General features: G+C 36.5%; 1 protein-coding gene across 2 annotated transcripts; it reads right to left on the bottom strand.

The window, feature by feature from the left end:
- Positions 1-26: 26 nt before the first annotated feature.
- On the bottom strand, positions 27-17,209 carry LOC116175731 (E3 ubiquitin-protein ligase MGRN1). 2 transcript variants are annotated; one of them, XM_031493998.1, is made up of 10 exons: positions 17,022-17,209; positions 16,853-16,971; positions 16,544-16,800; positions 16,309-16,499; positions 16,114-16,265; positions 11,696-11,932; positions 11,424-11,642; positions 11,221-11,370; positions 10,965-11,145; positions 27-533 (listed from the first exon to the last, which is right to left on the bottom strand). In XM_031493998.1, the coding sequence occupies exons 1-10, from the start codon at positions 17,107-17,109 to the stop codon at positions 259-261; spliced, it is 1,869 nt and encodes a 622-aa protein (XP_031349858.1). In that variant the 5' UTR covers positions 17,110-17,209; the 3' UTR covers positions 27-258. The 2 variants fall into 2 exon arrangements, with proteins under 2 accessions (XP_031349858.1, XP_031349859.1); XM_031493999.1 differs by having other exon boundaries at positions 16,312-16,499; positions 17,022-17,208.
- Positions 17,210-17,226: the final 17 nt, after the last annotated feature.

The following is a 17,226-nucleotide window of genomic DNA, read 5'->3' as shown; positions in this document are numbered from 1 at the left end:
TCAAGGAACTGCAAAAAAAAAAAACATTCCAATATGACCAATTTAATATAGAGAATGTAATAATTACAATTAACGTTCTTAGTCTTACTTAAAGTAAACTTGAAATGCACAATTAAAATAGATTCTAAATTCAGACCTAATCAATTGACTAGTTATAACAATTAATTTTAAGTCATCATATTCTTAAAATTATAAATAAAATTTTGACGCGCCCGCCACCTAACCTCACCCAATTAATAACTTAATACCAAACTACATTTAAATGTTGATAGCTCTCTCGATAGCAGCATTGGCAGTTTCTGCCACTAACAGTCGACGTGTACTCGATCCACTAGTATAACTGTCTCCACTACTTCGAATACTTGCATGTGATAGAGGAGTGCCGGGTAACTTTTGTGGGGTACTTTCCATTGAACCGGCCGAATTTGAAGATACTGAATGTTCGTACAGGGGACCGGAGTGAATAGGACCTGGCTCCTCTGGTGTGTAATAGTCTGAGTCGTCGCCTCGTTCCTTTTCTTCGCCACTTCGTACTAATGAAACATAAAATAAAACCAATAATATTACCAAATTAAGCTTTTCTCAATACAGCACTGTCATAGTGTGAGAAATAATAATTAAATAATTTACGAAAGGTTCATAGTCCTTAAAACTACAAAGGTATATTAATTGTAGGATCGGAAATGATCCCTGAACAATAATATAACCTCAAAATTGGGATAAAAGTGCAAGCGACTAGCTAGCTACCGCATCCATGTATAGTACTATACTAAGGGAAGTACTGAAATAGCAAGAATAATGTAGTGTGTGAAGAAACTCAACGTGAGAAAGTAAATTTCTTAAGGTTGATGGTGAACGATGTAATAAAGGGAACTTTTGGAATAAGAAATTGAAACGCAAATTGAAAGAACTAAAGAAGCTAGCTAAGGGTTAGCAATTCAATTATGGTATTACAAAAGAAATGAAGGCAAAGAAAAACATGAAGAATAAAATTTTAAAGAGAGAGACCTTCATATGTAAAAAGTTGGCATTTTGGAGTCTGCGTATGCCCGCATTTGATTTTTACTATATGCGATGTGTTTGCCTTGGGTAATGATATTGTGTTTTTTTTTACTAGAAGCATCTATGGTTAAAATTAAAAAAAAAGGCCTTCATGAATAAAGAAGTTGACAGACTGCCCATACGCACATCTAATGTTTACAATATGAGATATGTTTGCCTTTACTTTAAGTATCTGTGGTTAAAGTATCAACAAAATATATTAATAAATAAGAAAGTCCCCTCTCTTGTTCTGGGCCCTCAACAGGCTTGCGCCCAATTACAGAGTGACCCGCATAATGCTTTTTAGAGGTGCTTCTGCAGGAGGTCTTAAGTTGTTCTATACTACTCCGGTATTTACCTTACAAATTAGGAAAACTGCAGGAAAACCTAATTCGGAGTAACCGGCAGATTGCTCGAAGTTGGCCTAAGGCAATTCCCATCTCTGTCACAGATAAAAAATTCTTACCTCAGCCAAGGTTCGAACACCCGACCTCCGGCTTATGAGACCAATGCTCTACCATTGAACTACAATGTCGGTTATTGCGCATCCTGCGCATGCGCACATTAATCTTTTCTTTCCCTCATTCGGTTCCATGTGCCACGCTCTTCGGCTCGTAATGTATATACCTACTTTCAATTGTGCTAAGGCCAATACAAACTTACTTTGTAAATCACCAATATTTGTTATGGTAAGTAACTTTAACAAAATTGCTAATATGTGTGACATTAACACTTGCTCAGTATCTGATCTTAAAAGATTGATGGAATATTTTTAATCTTGTTTAAGTTTAATATCATTTAATTTGGTTTTTATTAGGTTAGCGGTTAAGGTATTAGCAGAGCTGTCACTTTTAATAAGATTTAAATCTTTTTTATGATTTAAATACTCTTTTCGATTTAAATCATTTGATTTAAGATTTAAATCTTCATGAAAACTATCTTTGATTTTGAACTTAAAAATATGATTTAAATCTTTTAAAAACATTTAAATACTTTCGAAAAGATTTAAATCGTTTCTGAGTGATTTAAATCTTTTAGAGACGATTTAATTAATACATACTAACAAATTCTCTTGATTTATTTCAACCTGACTAAGCTAATTAACCCGGGTTTTATTTCGGTAGACGTTTATATGTATTTATTACAAAATCGAGTATAGGTACTGAGATTGACGATGTCTTGGTTTTTTAAAATTTCTTTCGCAAAAAAATAGGCACATATTTTAATTTAATAAATAATAACAATAAAATACGGTAGAAATGGTAGGCATATTGATGAATGATGTTGAGGATTTCGAGCAAGATCATCAGACCAATCAGTTTTATTGAATTTAAATCCTTTACAAACCTTTTGTCACAAAACGATTAAATCATCGGAAAAGATTTAAATCAGGCTCCGTTAACTTAGCACCACCATTTCAAATTTTTGACTAAAGACAGATTGCGCTAGAATCTCTATGGCTAGCGCCAGCTAGCGCCACTTTGAGTTCAGCTAGCGCCATTATAGATTTTACAAAAAAGCCTTTGACTTTCGGGGGGTGCTATATTAACGCTAGCACCACCATTGCGTCCGATCATTTCCAAAAGCAAGCGCTGTGTTCGTCAGAGCTGGCGCCAGCTAGCGCCACAAATTTTAGAGCTAGCGCCACCCCCCAATAGTGCGGGGGGCATTTTTTCCTGGCACCACCATTTTGTTTTTTCGGGTAAAATTTTGACGTTTTGTGTTCTGCTGACCTAGCGCCATCACCCTCCAATAGTGTGGGGGGAGGGGGCACCACCATTTTGTCTTTTCGGGTAAAAATGTTCTTGTAGACCTAGCGCTCAAGTTAACCTAGCGCAATTATAAATCCTAGCGAGTTTATAATTTTGCGGTGTCTGCCCGTCTGTCCGTTAGCACGATATCTTGATAACGATAACGAATTGACCGTTTACGATGAAATTCTGTAGATGGATTCTTTATCAAATTTGTAGATCGGAGTTCGTGAATTGGCAATGTAGACCAAAAAATAAAGTAGGCACTTTTGACATCTCTGTGAGTTATGAACCGAATTGTATGAAATTCAATATGTGTATAGCTTTAGCCATATAAAACGCAATTCCAAAAGTTGAGCCTAATCGATCAACATTCACAGTGCTCTTTTCGCATCTCGACCATTTACAAACCGGATTGAAAACTTTCTTATTTATGGAAGCATTTAAAAGAAATTTGATACATAGCCACTTGGAATAAAAGCAAATTTAACGCCAGTTTCAAAATTTGGTTTTGTGCATGATGTGTGGTGCCAATTTTCTTATTTATGGAAGCAATTAAATGAACTTTCATACATATTGTTGTGAGACCTAACCTTAACTTCTGGGAATCCCACGATTTCCCTCTAGCTAGCTCAGTTGTAATTAAAATGAAAACAAAATTTTTATCCGCATCTCAAGGTCCAGCTGGATTCTGCCACCCTACAGCATTCCAACAATGACATAAATAGGAGGCTTAACCAAATCCTTAAATTCCAATATGAAACTTTACCCCCAGATTTAATAAACTTGAAACAAAGTAAGAGACGCCGACAATTACCTCTCTTTGACTCTAATAAACAAAACCTGGATTGCAATGACTGGTTTAATTTCAGACAAAAAATTGCGTAAATTTCTGTTTTACAAATTGTTACAATTTTAAACAGATAAATGACACACACAAAAAAAAACAAATTACTCAAACATTACAAAAAAAACAAGACAAAACAAACCACTAACTACTACTTACTTTTAAAATTAGTCCGAGAAACGTACTCCGATAAAAAGAGGTAACCGTAACCGACGCAAACCAAACACTCAAACACCGACGTCTTCTCTCTTCGGGTACCCACAAATTCAAAACTTCCGTGTTTCCGCAAAAAATAAAAAAAACAGGACGGCGACAAACTTCTTAAACTTCTCAATAATTCTTCTTAAAACGGCAGACACAAAATTCTAATTAAACCTGGATCCACTACGCAAGAAACTTCCACAAAATTCAAAAAATAACGTAACCGAAGAAGCGGCGGTTGGCTTTGTAACGACCAAAAAGCCCCGCTCTCTTCCAAAATTTTCTATTTAAGCCAAAAGCCCTTCTCCTTTCTTCAACATCCCTTCCGCCAATCACGCGAAGCGTCGATTTTTCAACTTCTTGCTAAACGGCACGTACGCCCGGCAATTCTGCGAAGAACCTTATCTCTACTTCGCGCTATACCTCGTTAACGGCAAATAAAATTTAAAAAGAAATTTACATCGAAAAAAATTCTAGGAATAAAATAAAAACAGAACACTTCTAAGAAATTGAACCAAAACTATAACATGAAATTTACGCAATCCTGTGTCTCAAATTATTAATAACCCCCCCGGTTAATTAATTGAACTAAACAAAATTGTCACATCCAGACGCTCTATAATTTCTTTCAAGTTACAACTAAAACAAAATAACACAACAATATACACTTTAAATAAAAGCAAAACTAGCACCAAGTTCAAAATTTTGTTTTGCAAATGCTGTAGCCTTACCCAGGAGCCCGTTTTCTATATTTACTTACACGTCGTTGCGAAAATGGCACTATTATTTCAATTTGAAATCCTTTACTTTTTGGATTGATCGTTCTGTTTAAAGTAAAAAGTTCCAATAAAAATACTAAAATTTGTATATAAAGTAGCAAGATTGTAACCCTTTATTTCGAAGTAAACTGACGGTGAGGTATGCAGGTGCAAACTTACTTAAATCCTTTATGAATGCGCAAAAGTTGTAAATTACTTGTCACATCAAGGGTTTACAGGCGCGTCAATTGTGTAAATGTTGGTAAATCTGCATTGTTAAAAAACACCTTTAGATAGTAGTCGACGTGACGTACATAGGTATATAATTTATCGAGAGTAAATACACAAGAGCTTGATTTTTAATCGCATAATTTTATTTTTACACGAAAGTTTTGTTGCAACGGAAAAAACTCGGAACCAAAAGTGTGATAAAATCGCGACAGTTTTAGCTGGAGCGATTTTATTAATATTATGCTTTTGATCGAAGGTTTTTTCCAGGAGGCAACAAAATTTGAGTGAATTAAAAATAAAATTATCCTGACCAAGGTCGAGTGTATTTTAGGGAGATTAATAAAAGACAGTAAATTTTACAACCACTACATATTTTACTATTCCTACACGCATTTTTATCGCTGTAAAAAGGTACCTAGCATTTAATCAGATAAAAAATCATCTGATTGGTTAGAATTTGAAACAATCACCTAGCTGATTGGTCGTATATTAATGGAGTGTATTAATCATATGAAATACATATGCCTTATTTGCACCATAAAAATTAGTTAGCTACGGAAATTACACATTAGTATAATATAAGAACTGCAGCTTCTTTGTTTTTTAGCAGAATTAACAAATATGTTGATTGATTTAACGACTTTATATAGGTTATGAGTAGGTACGTTCGTTGAAATTTTCAAATTTTGCACTGCGCTGTGTTCTAAACGATTTAGCTCGCAATACTGTGGTAGTGAAGTTAATACTGTGACTTAACAAAAAGAATTGTTTAGTGAGTAGAGCACAAAACAGAAAAATTTCACAAGAAACAGTACCTAATATGGAAATTTTAAAATGAAAAATTCATAATATAGTACGGTGCAATTAGTCGACAAAACGGCTTAACCTAAACATCAAAAGTAAAAGTTTCCCATTAACTGCAAATTATTCTATACAGTCCACATATTGTTTGGTAAAAAGTTACACCAGTTGGTAAATTAGTAGTTTTTGGTGTTTTTCTTAAATATTTAGAAAACTATGGGGTTTGGCGAGAAAAGTACCATATCCAAAATAATCTACATTAAATTGTGAATAAAAATGGTCTTGTGTATAATCTTGCTCAAGTCAACGATTCCAGAGTTACGGAGGGTGTAAAAGTAGGCATTTTTCGTATTTTTTCGATTTTCTGGAAAAATGAAATCATGTTTGAAGTAAAGAACACTGAAGATCTGGCTTGTTTTCGTTACCAGTGTTACTTGCAAGCTATTTCAAAGCATCCTATACATTCACTGTTCAAGTTGGCTGCGCTTCTCCCCACTTCAGCAGCTACCAGGTAGAACATTCATTTAGAACTTACCATCAGGTGCAGCAGTGGCTGCATGAGAAGAAGAACCCGATGAAGTGGGAATGCAAGATTGTCGAACACCTGAGAGCAATAACAACACATCCTGCAACTCCCCAGGAATTACTGTCCCTCATAGTGGAAGTCTCTTGAAAAAATGGCCCCCCTTGAGAAGGTGGTAACAAAATTTTATCGTAATCGCTCCATTCGTTATCGAGATATCGTGCTAACAGACGGACAGGCACCGCAAAATTATAAACTCGCTAGGAGCTCGTTAATAAATGATAATTTTCTTCCATGGGGATCGTGGTCCCCATTACACTGACTGGCCGCGTTACCTGCACGTTGTATGGCAATACTTAAATTTGTCGTAAGTAAGTGGTAGCTCGGGGTTCCCCAGTAATATTGGTAATGCGTTTTCCCAGGTATTCTACAAAATTTTCGAGCTTCTCTACACCAAGGTCCCAATGTCTCTACTGCGAAAGGTATAAAAATATGGTTCTGTTCTATAATAATTGAACTGTATTTCCTTATTTTAATACTTGCCGCAGATTCAGCTACCATACCACTCGTTTTACTAGAAAATTAATCCAAAATATTTCAGTGGTGCCAAGTCATAAAGCTAGGAAAAACTGTCCCAGACTACTTGGGTGTGGCGCCTACTCTTAAGATTTTGACTCTATCTGGGAGATGTCAGCAAAACACAAAATAGCAAAATTGTACACGAAAAAACAAACCGGTGATATTATAAAAAAAAAGGACTCCCACAATGTTGGGGATTGGGCGCCAGCTCTGCGCTACGTTTAAAGAACACAGCGCAGCGCTTGCTTTTGGTAGTCATCGAACACAATGGTGGTGTTAGAGGCTAATAAACCACCCCCAAAAGTTAAAGGCTTTTTGCAAAATTTATAATTGCGCTAGGTTAACTTGAGCGCTAGGTCTACAGAACAGAAAACATCAAATTTTTACCCGAAAAGACAAAATGGTGGTGCCCCCTCCCCCCACACTATTGGAGGCTGATGACAGCTCTAAAATTTGTGGCGCTAGCTGGCGCTAGGTCAGCAGAACACAAAACGTCAAAATTTTACCCGAAAAAACAAAATGGTGGTGCTAGGAAAAATTGCCCCCTGCACTATTGGGGGGTGGCGCTAGCTCTAAAATTTGTGGCGCTAGCTGGCGCTAGGTCTGACGAACACAGCGCTTGCTTTTGGAAGTGATCGGACGCAATGGTGGTGCTAGCGTTAACATAGCACCCCCCGAAAGTCAAGAGCTTTTTTGCAAAATCTATAATGGCGCTAGCTGAACTCAAAGTGGCGCTAGCTGGCGCTAGCCATAGAGATTTTAGCGCAATCTGTCTTTAGTCAAAAATTTGAAATGGTGGTGCTAAGTTAACGGAGCCTTTAAATCATTACATCATTACATGATTTAAATCTTTATACGTGCTTTAAATTAAGAAAATTAGATTTAAACCTTTTTGAATGAATTAAATACATTGAAAGTATCTTAAATACTTTCTAAAAAGATTTAAATCACAAAAAATATTTAAATCTCAAAATGATTTATTATCATTTGTTAAAATGAAATGCATCTTTGATCTTTGATTTAAATCGTTTTTTAAACGATTTGTGACAGCTCTGGCGTATTAGTATATTTAGTTATTGTGCTTTTTTAGATTATTAATTTTCCTATAATTGGAATTTTATTCTGTTGGGCAATAAATCGTATTATTATTATTATTAATCGTCAAAATGTTGTTTGACTCAGGTGCCAGAGCTATAAGCTACCGAAAACAAAAAGAACGAACTAAATATCTTGAAAACTGTAGGGTTGGTTAATGAAGTCCTCAGACGGACGGACAGAAAAAGTGGTCATAATAGCGCCTTCCAACATGAATTGGAAAATGCGCTAACAAAAAAAAGATACAGGAATAGCCATGAAGAAAGTGACAATTTCATTGTCGACAGCTTAACAATGTGACTAGGGCATAAGATGTAAACCTGGCGTAGCGTACAGTGGCACTTTGTGAGTACCCACAACAGCAACTACTTCTTTTTCTCTCACAGTTCTTCGTTCCCTTCCTTTTGTCGCGCACAAACATCTATGTAGTAAATAATATCTTTGGTCGGGATATCTCATGCAATCATGGTCGAACTTCACAGGTAAGTCCACTTGATTGTTGAATTTTGTTTAACAATGTCACCCACAATAATAATAACTTAAGCAATGAAATACTAAAAAAAATAATGCCTAGCATCAAAATCAGGATATAAAATCTAACTTGAATCAAATATAGCAAACTATATATTATGTATAGAGATGAATATACAGGGTGTTTCGAAATTCGCGCACACGGACTATGGGATGGTGTTATACGACAAAAACTGAACAAAAACTTCCTCTACCAGTTTTCCACCAGACCGCTATTTTTCGAGCTACCGCGGTTTTAAAAATCTCCGCCCCTCCTACGCTGCGCCACTGGTTAAACTTAATAATAACCCATTTTTAAAAACAAAAGAAGGTTCAAAATGAACTATAATTATGACGAGTACGTAATTATAACAGTTGTTCAAAATGCCGGCTGCCTGCTAGTAAACAAGCTTCAGCACGCCGAAAAAAAAAAGTGCAGGTCTGATCAAAACTGGTACAAGAACTTTTTATTCAGTTTTCGTTGTATAACACCATCCCACAGTCCGTGTGCGCGAATTTCGAAACACCCTGTATAATATCATAATTTGTGACACCTCACAGGCGACCAGTTTTGCAGTGGGCGGCTATCGGCGATGATTGACGTGACTGTTTTTATACTAGAAGAGCAATAATAATATATGCAAACAACTCGAGAAACAAACTTAAAATAGTTAAAGTTAAAGCATCACTGAATATTTACATACACCCTGGAAAACTCCAATAATATTAATGATATTTATTTATTTAATTGTTTGTTAATAGTACTTTAGGGAATATTTACCTGTGTGCACTTTTTAGTCATCTATTTTTATTTGTTTTTTTATACCTATGTTATTTGTATATGTTACCGGCAAACTGCGAAATCCGGCATTTTGCAAAATGGCTAGGCATTTCGCGAAATGACGAATGCAACAGGCAAAGTAAGAAACGCCACTTTGCCTGCCTGTCTTTAGGGATTTCGCGAAATGCCTAAACATGCAGGCAAAGTGCGAAGGCTTCGTCATTTTCCACAGATTGTGCATACAGCGTTGCCATTGGATGGTAAACGACGCGACGATTGTGATTTAATTTAAGTACTCGCTAAATATTGCGCTCACGTTTAGACTGCATTTCTTCTATGGGTTTTCTGTTGAGTCACGCTTTGGATTTACTGTGGAGAATATACCAAATGGGGGAAGGTACTAACGCTACGGTTTTACGTTTGGCACAGCTGTACGTGCAATCTGTGGAAAATAACCGAGAATTCTCACTTTGCCTGAATGTTTAGGCATTTCGCAAAATCACTAAAGAGAGGTAGGCGAAGTGCGAAGTCGAGTTCCATTTCTCACTTTGCCTGCTGCATTGGTCATTTCGCAAAATGCCTAGGGATTTTGCAAAATGCCGGATTTCGCAGTTTGCCGGTAACATATACATACTTACATGACATATCAAAACCAAATAGTGGTAAGTATTAATGACAATTAATATTAATAAAGAGAACATATACGCAAACTGCAAAGGCATCAGACCATTTAGTTAAACATATCCAGTACATTAACAAAATGGAGGTACTAAAATTTAAAAAAAATGAAAAGCTATAGACAAATTACAAAGAAGAATATAAACCGCAATGAAAAATGAGATGCCTGGAAATAAAAAATATACAGTGTGACTTAATTCTATCCCACAACCCTAAAGAATGAAGCACTCTACAGTAGATTCAAAATTACAAAAAATACATGACCTCCATTCTATTTCACTCACCCTCCTACCAACTACATATTAGCGTATCATACGTTTTCAAACTTGTGCGGTACATTAAGAGGTTAATAACCCAAAACTCTTGTTGAAACTTTTGCCCGATTACCATCTTTTTTTTTTCAATACAAGAATTTTTTCTATTACTGATTGCCGCCCTTAAAAATAGTAACAGAGAAGGAGAACACGGAAATAAATAAGTTGGACAGCAATGTAACAAGAAGCTTGAAACTTTCATCCGAAGTGTGCAGAATAAATGAGAAAGCTATAACTGGCTCAATGGGTGTTTGGATAAACAAGTTGTAAATCAGCATATGCATGATTAAAGCGCATTTTTGGTCATGCAGGTCAGTATTTTATTAGCGAAGTTTAAAATTATCGATCTCACGAGTCATTTTGGCTGCATTAAATAATTAATTTTATTTAATTTCAATTGACGGTACGTCTTCATTTTGTAAAACAAATCCCAAAGTAAATAATAAGTTTTTATACTGGTAGCGCTATCTAACGATAAAATTATAGCACCTCCGAAACCCATATCGAAATTATTTTCTTCAATTATCGATCTCACAAGTAATCTAACTCAAAATAGACTAGTGCCTGCACATCTACACTATAGCAGAAAGCTTTTAGTGAAAATTTGAATTCTCTAGCTATTGTAGTTGTGGAGATCTCACGCGGACAGCCGGCCTGCCAGCCATAACGAATATAATAGCGTATTTTTTTCAAAAATGCGCTAAAAAGATTACTATTTCTGTCACTATGGCCTTGCCTTACATCATTTGAACAAATCCATAGGTTTTTTTTTATGGAAAAAACATTGACTTTTTACAAAAACTATGTTCAGTTCACTCCCTTAACAAATGAAGACAGTAAGGAACGAAACTTACGTGTTTTCTTACTCTTCTCCTTTATATTTGAATGAATTTGCTCTTCGTGTTCAGTGTCAGTGTCATCAATGGGCTCTACGACATCATCCATATTTAACGCCAGATGATTATTGCGACAAGCTGTGTCGCTATTCTGCAACAAAGGTGACATTCTCTCTGCCTCGCTATCATCATCTTGTATCTGCATATAATAATTACGTACATCAGTGACGAATGAAATGAAATGACAACAAATTATGCGTTATTGTAAACCTACTTCCTCCTTATCGGACTTTTCGTTCACATGCCTGACAATATCTTTCTTGGCTTTTCCGGTTTTGGGACTTCCACATGCGGAAGCTAACAAAGGACTTTTAGGCGTTTCTTTGTTATCTTCTTCGCGCGAAAGCAAGACGGACATTCCGAACTGCACAAAAATACACGTTTTTTAATGTGTTCGTTGGAAAAGTTACGCGAGACCTCCGGTGTTGATGGGTCCACATCTTTTCCGGATTTAATAGGCGTCCTTTCTGCTATATGGCGATTTAATATTTGCGCCGCCTGTATTGCAGGTTCGTTATCGGGCGTCTCCACAAGGTCGGGAATGGCAGCAGGAGGCTGTCGCGGTATTACGGGACCGTTCAGTGCTTCGATCAATGACACAGCCTCGTAACCGGGGGGAATGTTATCACAACTGCCCTGTTAAATTGACTTTTGAGCTTTTCGTTAAGACATCATTGAGGTATACCTACATCGGGTGGGCTGACGGGTTGAATTGCATTTGCAGATTTTTGCAGAGCTCGAATTTGCAATAGTGCTCGAAATGGAGCTCTACAGATTGGGCAGTTATTCGCTTGGTATCTTAAGGACTCTGCGCAAGAATTGCATAGGCAGAGATGTCTACATGGCAGTATCAAAGTGTCGCGCACGTCGCACATGCAAATAACGCATTCAGATCCATTGTCATCGGTATCGTCATCACCTGATGGCTAAAAAAAATTAATGTAAAAGTCTACAACAAAATCGAATTGAATATTTTTACAATTACACAATCGATATGCTCGTTAGGCGAACGCAAATTTGACCGCGCCACGCATGACGTCATACGTACGAAGTAAAACAAGTGAGGATTTTCGGTTTTTGGGTTTGCCGTCTTAAAATCAGGTGTACAAATTATAATCAGAAGACACTGGAGTCTCCCTTCAAATCGAGATGTAGCAAAGCAATGGATTATTGCTTGCAAACAGGACATGTGTGTTAGTTACATTTACAAAGATCGAAGACCTCACTTAATCACATTAAATATAATCAGTAAAACAAAGGCGATCAAATTCAATGTTTCTTTTCAAGTAGGTTGGGTAGGTATACAAAAAATGCAATACCTCTCTCGTGATCACGTGTCACTGATAAACGCACCTCTGAATGCTAAAATTTAAAATTTTAATCCAACCAAAGTTATTGTATCACTAAAATTAACTGCAAAATTCCAATCAATGAAGCAAAACCCTTTGTTTGGATTCGATTCTTCTCAACAAATACAATATAAAATCTGTTTCCTGCAAATAATTTTCACGGGTCGATTCCTTTAGGAATATTAAAATACTTCGTACAAATATGCAAATTCTTAAAAATAATAGACCGCTCTGATGGTTGACTTTCTGCAATTTATTAACCAGGTTTTGTTGTGGGCGAAGTGTACCGATTAATTGTCTTTATATTCTCTGCCGTATACCGTTGTATAATGACGTCAGTCAACTTTGAGGAATTTGCTTTTAACCAGCCGTTACATTTGGTGATCCGAAAAAATTCCTGTGTTTATCAATGTGTTGACACTTAAGTTCTCACATCTACAGTAGATATGTCTTGTCGTTCCAGCCGCCCTTTGAGAATACCAAGAAGTAGAAGAATAAAGTCAGTTCCTGCCCCCCACTCCCCGGTTTTGATAAGCGGGGAGTGAGGTAGAAAACAGTTCTGTTGTTGACACCTCATTGAAAGATAACCCCCCCCCCCCCCTCTTCCACTGATCTCAAGAAGGGATCGTGGAGATGATTATAGAAACCAATTCCATTTGATGAGATCAATTTTTGGCAAGTTCCGAGTCGCTTCAGCTTTATTGCGTAGGAAATCAAGCGGGGTATCTTGTTCACCCCAGTCACAAAATGCTTAATTACTTACAACAAATCTAAACTAAATTAATGTACGGTTGCAATGTAAAAAATGATTCATAATCGTTTATTTGAGTTTTATCAATTCGAAAATAAACCGCCTGGCTATAATCGCAATTATGCGAAAATAAAATTCTCACACAAATAATACGTGCCACTTTTGAAAGTCTAACCTCGTAACTTTCACGCACCACTATTTTTACGCTATCGCTCTTGAAGCTAAAACGAAGGATAATTTTAGTGTACTAAAAAAGGGTACTGCTCAGACTGCTTTAAAAATCCCCGCAACACGGTCTCTCTACCTTTATCTCAAAAACAGGTTGCGTTGTGATCGCTCTTATTTGAGACGTACTTTTGTTCACGTTCGCTATGAAGCGGTACATTTTTCTATGTTGAACAAAATTAAAATTTTGAAAAGAAAACTTCTAAAAACCGCTAAACCTAAAGAGTACGTTGTATACAGGGTGTCCAAATTTCGAGTGTCACTATGGGATCTCGCTTATTCTAAGAAATAGGAAGTTGGTTAAATGAGAGAAAGGTGGACATTTTCGCGTTAAATAATAATCTAAAAAGAAATTTTAAATTTTTGAAAATATCGCTTGATTTCCGTTTTCAATTTTTTTTTGATAAACTAATCGTAAGTACTACACATTTCTCACCAAAACATAATTCAGACACTTTTTTATGGAGAATTCGAGTATGGCATCTTTATGGACGCCATTTTGGATTTTAAAATTTTATTTTTCTCTTTACAACGATGTATCACACATGGTGGTTCAGTATCATATTTTTCCTTAGACCATATAGTACATGGACTGCTAATTGCAACTAAAATTTGGTCAAGGACATCGCCTGGGTATATAAGTTTCAGGGTAAACGAATCTATCCGAAGTTGTTCGATGAGACACGATTTGAACTGTCAACCTTTAAATTAACAAACGTCAAATAATTAATCGCATAGAAATGCCAAAAAATCAAACCTATTCTTATTTGTGGAAGTATAGAAGATAAAGAATAGCATTTAAAACATCTCGTACGACTTGATTGCTACAGAAGCTGCTGTTTTTGTGATACGAGTGGTGTTTACACGACTTTAGTTTACCCTGAGATTCACATACCCACGACTACAGCGCCCCCTATCCGTGACCACCTATTTTGTATTGAAAGCATAGAACGAATAGCAGTCCATGTACTATATGGTCTAAGTATTTTTCCTCAAAATACAATTTTTCATTTTTTGCGAAGAGTGCTTTGGAAAAATAAAATGTTCTTTTGTTGTGAATGAAAGTTTGACAGTTTAATCCCTGTGGTTTAATCGTATTTAGTGTCATTTACGTTTGTGTTGGTTTTATTGCGTGATGACACACAAAATCGCCGGCGGGCACGCTAGAAGCGCAAGAGCATACCGTTGTAAGTCTATTGTGCAATTACAGATGTTAGACTTTCGAGACCCTGCACAGGTAGCTTAGACAAAATACGGAAGTCATCGAGATGCCATTCAGTGGTTATAAATGGCAGTGTTTCGTAAAGGTCGGTGTAGAGCCGCTCACCTCGTCTAGTAACAAAACTTAACAGCCATCATGTCAAGGGAACGAAGATTCCTGACGTGTTCACACAAATGATAGCATGACATGCCTGCAGTGAGGATAGACTCACCTACATAGAACATGTAGGGAGACAGTTTAGGAGAGCGAAGAAGTAAACTCTTGGCAATGACTCGTAAATTTGTGGTAGCCCACTTTTACCAATCACAGCAGTAAGAGAGGTGAGTGGTTACTTTAGTAATATAAGAATTCGTATATGTAACAAGTTTCATTTCACAGAAGTTGCGGATGCATTAAACATTAGCCTGGGAACAGTGACTTCTATTTTACAAATTTCAAAATCAGGCAAACATCTACAAAGTCCTGAAAGGCAAGGCAATGTAAGAAACCCGTTAGCGATGTTGATGGTTTCACACAAACAGCGATTAGAACATCTTACACTTCAATCCCTTTCGCAAGTTCTAAAAGAGAAAGGCACGAATATTGGTTTCCACTATCAAAAAGATAAATTAACAAAAGGTTTAATAGAGTTACCCAATATTACACTATCAACAGTCCATTTTTAAATGGGTTTGTAAAAAAGATGCAATCTGAAAATGGACGCCAATGTGTCTTTTTGGATGAAACATGAGTATTTCAAAATGGAACAATATGTAAGTCATGGCAAGACGAGAGTGCAAAAAGCGTAAGAAAAATTAAACCCGAGGGATTTGAAGTCAACAAAATGGCTGGTGAACGGCGCCTGTGTTGTTTCAAAATTAATGGAGAGATCTGAAAGGAATGAGTCTTCGGTAAAAAGGCTGTGGTTCGGTTTTTACCAAGACCTAAGAGGAAGATCGGCGCACAAGTTAGGCGAAAGTTTATCGCCCTTGTGACGTTCAACAACCAACTGGAAAGATGCACGTTGATGTTTTTCCAAAAAAAATGACGCTATTAGAATCTTGAAATTTGTGGCTTGATTTTTATTGTTACACAATTTGAAATGTTTTGTGGATGTGTCGGCCATGCCAGGGTTTTTGTCCCAAAGAAGGTTTCTCTGGCATCGCCTGGATGTGTGTGTAATATATTTCAGTCTTTTTTACTCACAAAATTATGAGTTTTTATTCAATTTCCTTTCCCATTTGTAACAACTTGTTACAAATAACTGTATCCTCTTCCATTGGGCGCGTTCATAAGACACAACTGTTCTGGAACAGTTACTGATACGTCTTACAATTAGGTCGCTACTTTTACGCTCTTTACGGAGCAGTCGGCCATTTTTAGTAGCGCTACATACGTCAAAGTAGGGAACGTGACATAAGACCCCCAACTGTTACCGATACGCTACGAGGTAGCGTAGCGGTAACTGTTGTGTCTTATGAACGAGCCCATTGATTCTATCAAGCTATGTAAACATACTCAGTGATGACGGCATAATACACCGATTACGCTATAATTTCATCAATTTTCAAACGTAGTTACCTTATCATTATTTTTGTTTTCAATGCCATATATTTCTTGCAATAAATAACACAAACCGTCAACGAACAACTTCTGTTTCAACGCTTTCAGTACATAACTTCCATCCGCACTTTTTTCTATTGTAGCAATAGTCGTATGTGATTGTCTCATATCTATAAGAAAAGTTAAAAAAAGTTAATTAAAAGTTAACATTACCACCTTCCGGTCCTTCTTCGGCAACACAATGAATCGCAACCGGAATCATTTCCCTGTCAATATCATATAATAATTCATCTTCAGAGAAACGAGAAGGTTCAAACACGTGACCGATTTGGCAAAACTGTTGATTGGCACCTCGTTTATAGCGGAATGTTTCAGAACTTATGGTTGGATCCTTTGGAATGTAACTGCAATTTGATATGTAATATTTTACAATGGAAATTTGACGTACGTAACACAGTTTGATGTAATTTCCTCAGTACAAAAATAATAAACAGTAATTGCGCATCTCACATCGCAATCGAAAGTGAATTCAATGTTAAAAGGTGATCCCTTGCCCAACTCGCCATCCCTATGATCACCATCTGCTCTAACTTTCCCGAAATCTATGGGCGGTGCCCTTACAAATCGTAGCGACTCCTTACGAATGTTCACCAAACATTTTAGTGTCTTTGTAGGTTCATTCGGTTGAGGGGGTGGATATGGAAACTAAAATTTACTAAATAATGCAATGGATTTGTCCTATATTCCTGTAAGTTACCGGTGTCGGTCTACTGCCTAGAAAGTTCAAATCTGAGTTTTCACCGAATAAGTATGACTCCGGTTGAGGTGTATCGAACCTTTCTCCACCCATAATGAAATGACTTCCAAAATAGTTACCTACACACCTTTATTTAGATACAACAAATTAAATATGCTTTAAAAAATACCGGAACGAGGTGGATATTTATATGCATGATTTGATGATATGTCCACTTCCTCGACGCCAGCGTGTTGTCTACTAGTTATTGCACCCATTTCGGATGAAATTTTCTAATAAACAATCACAAATTTATCTGCTGTGTTTATTTACACATTTGATATTATCTACTCTACAAATACACTGTCAAATATCTGTCAAAATGCTGTCAGAGA

Source organism: Photinus pyralis, unplaced genomic scaffold, assembly GCF_008802855.1.
Source record: "Photinus pyralis isolate 1611_PpyrPB1 unplaced genomic scaffold, Ppyr1.3 Ppyr1.4_LG7, whole genome shotgun sequence".
NCBI classification, from domain to species: Eukaryota; Metazoa; Arthropoda; class Insecta; order Coleoptera; family Lampyridae; genus Photinus; species Photinus pyralis.
The sequence above is the reverse complement of the archived record's forward strand: the minus strand, read 5'-3'. Positions and strand labels throughout refer to the sequence as shown.

Bases quoted from the DNA above. Each gene is read 5' to 3' on its own strand.
- LOC116175731 (XM_031493998.1), bottom strand. From the start codon at position 17,109: ATGGGTGCAATAACTAGTAGACAACACGCTGGCGTCGAGGAAGTGGAC. The intron at 16,266-16,308 runs GTAATGTTAACT...CTTTTCTTATAG, and splicing joins CGAAGAAGGACCGGAAGGTG to ATATGAGACAATCACATACG. The intron at 11,371-11,423 runs GTCTCGCGTAAC...ATTTTTGTGCAG, and splicing joins TGGACCCATCAACACCGGAG to TTCGGAATGTCCGTCTTGCT.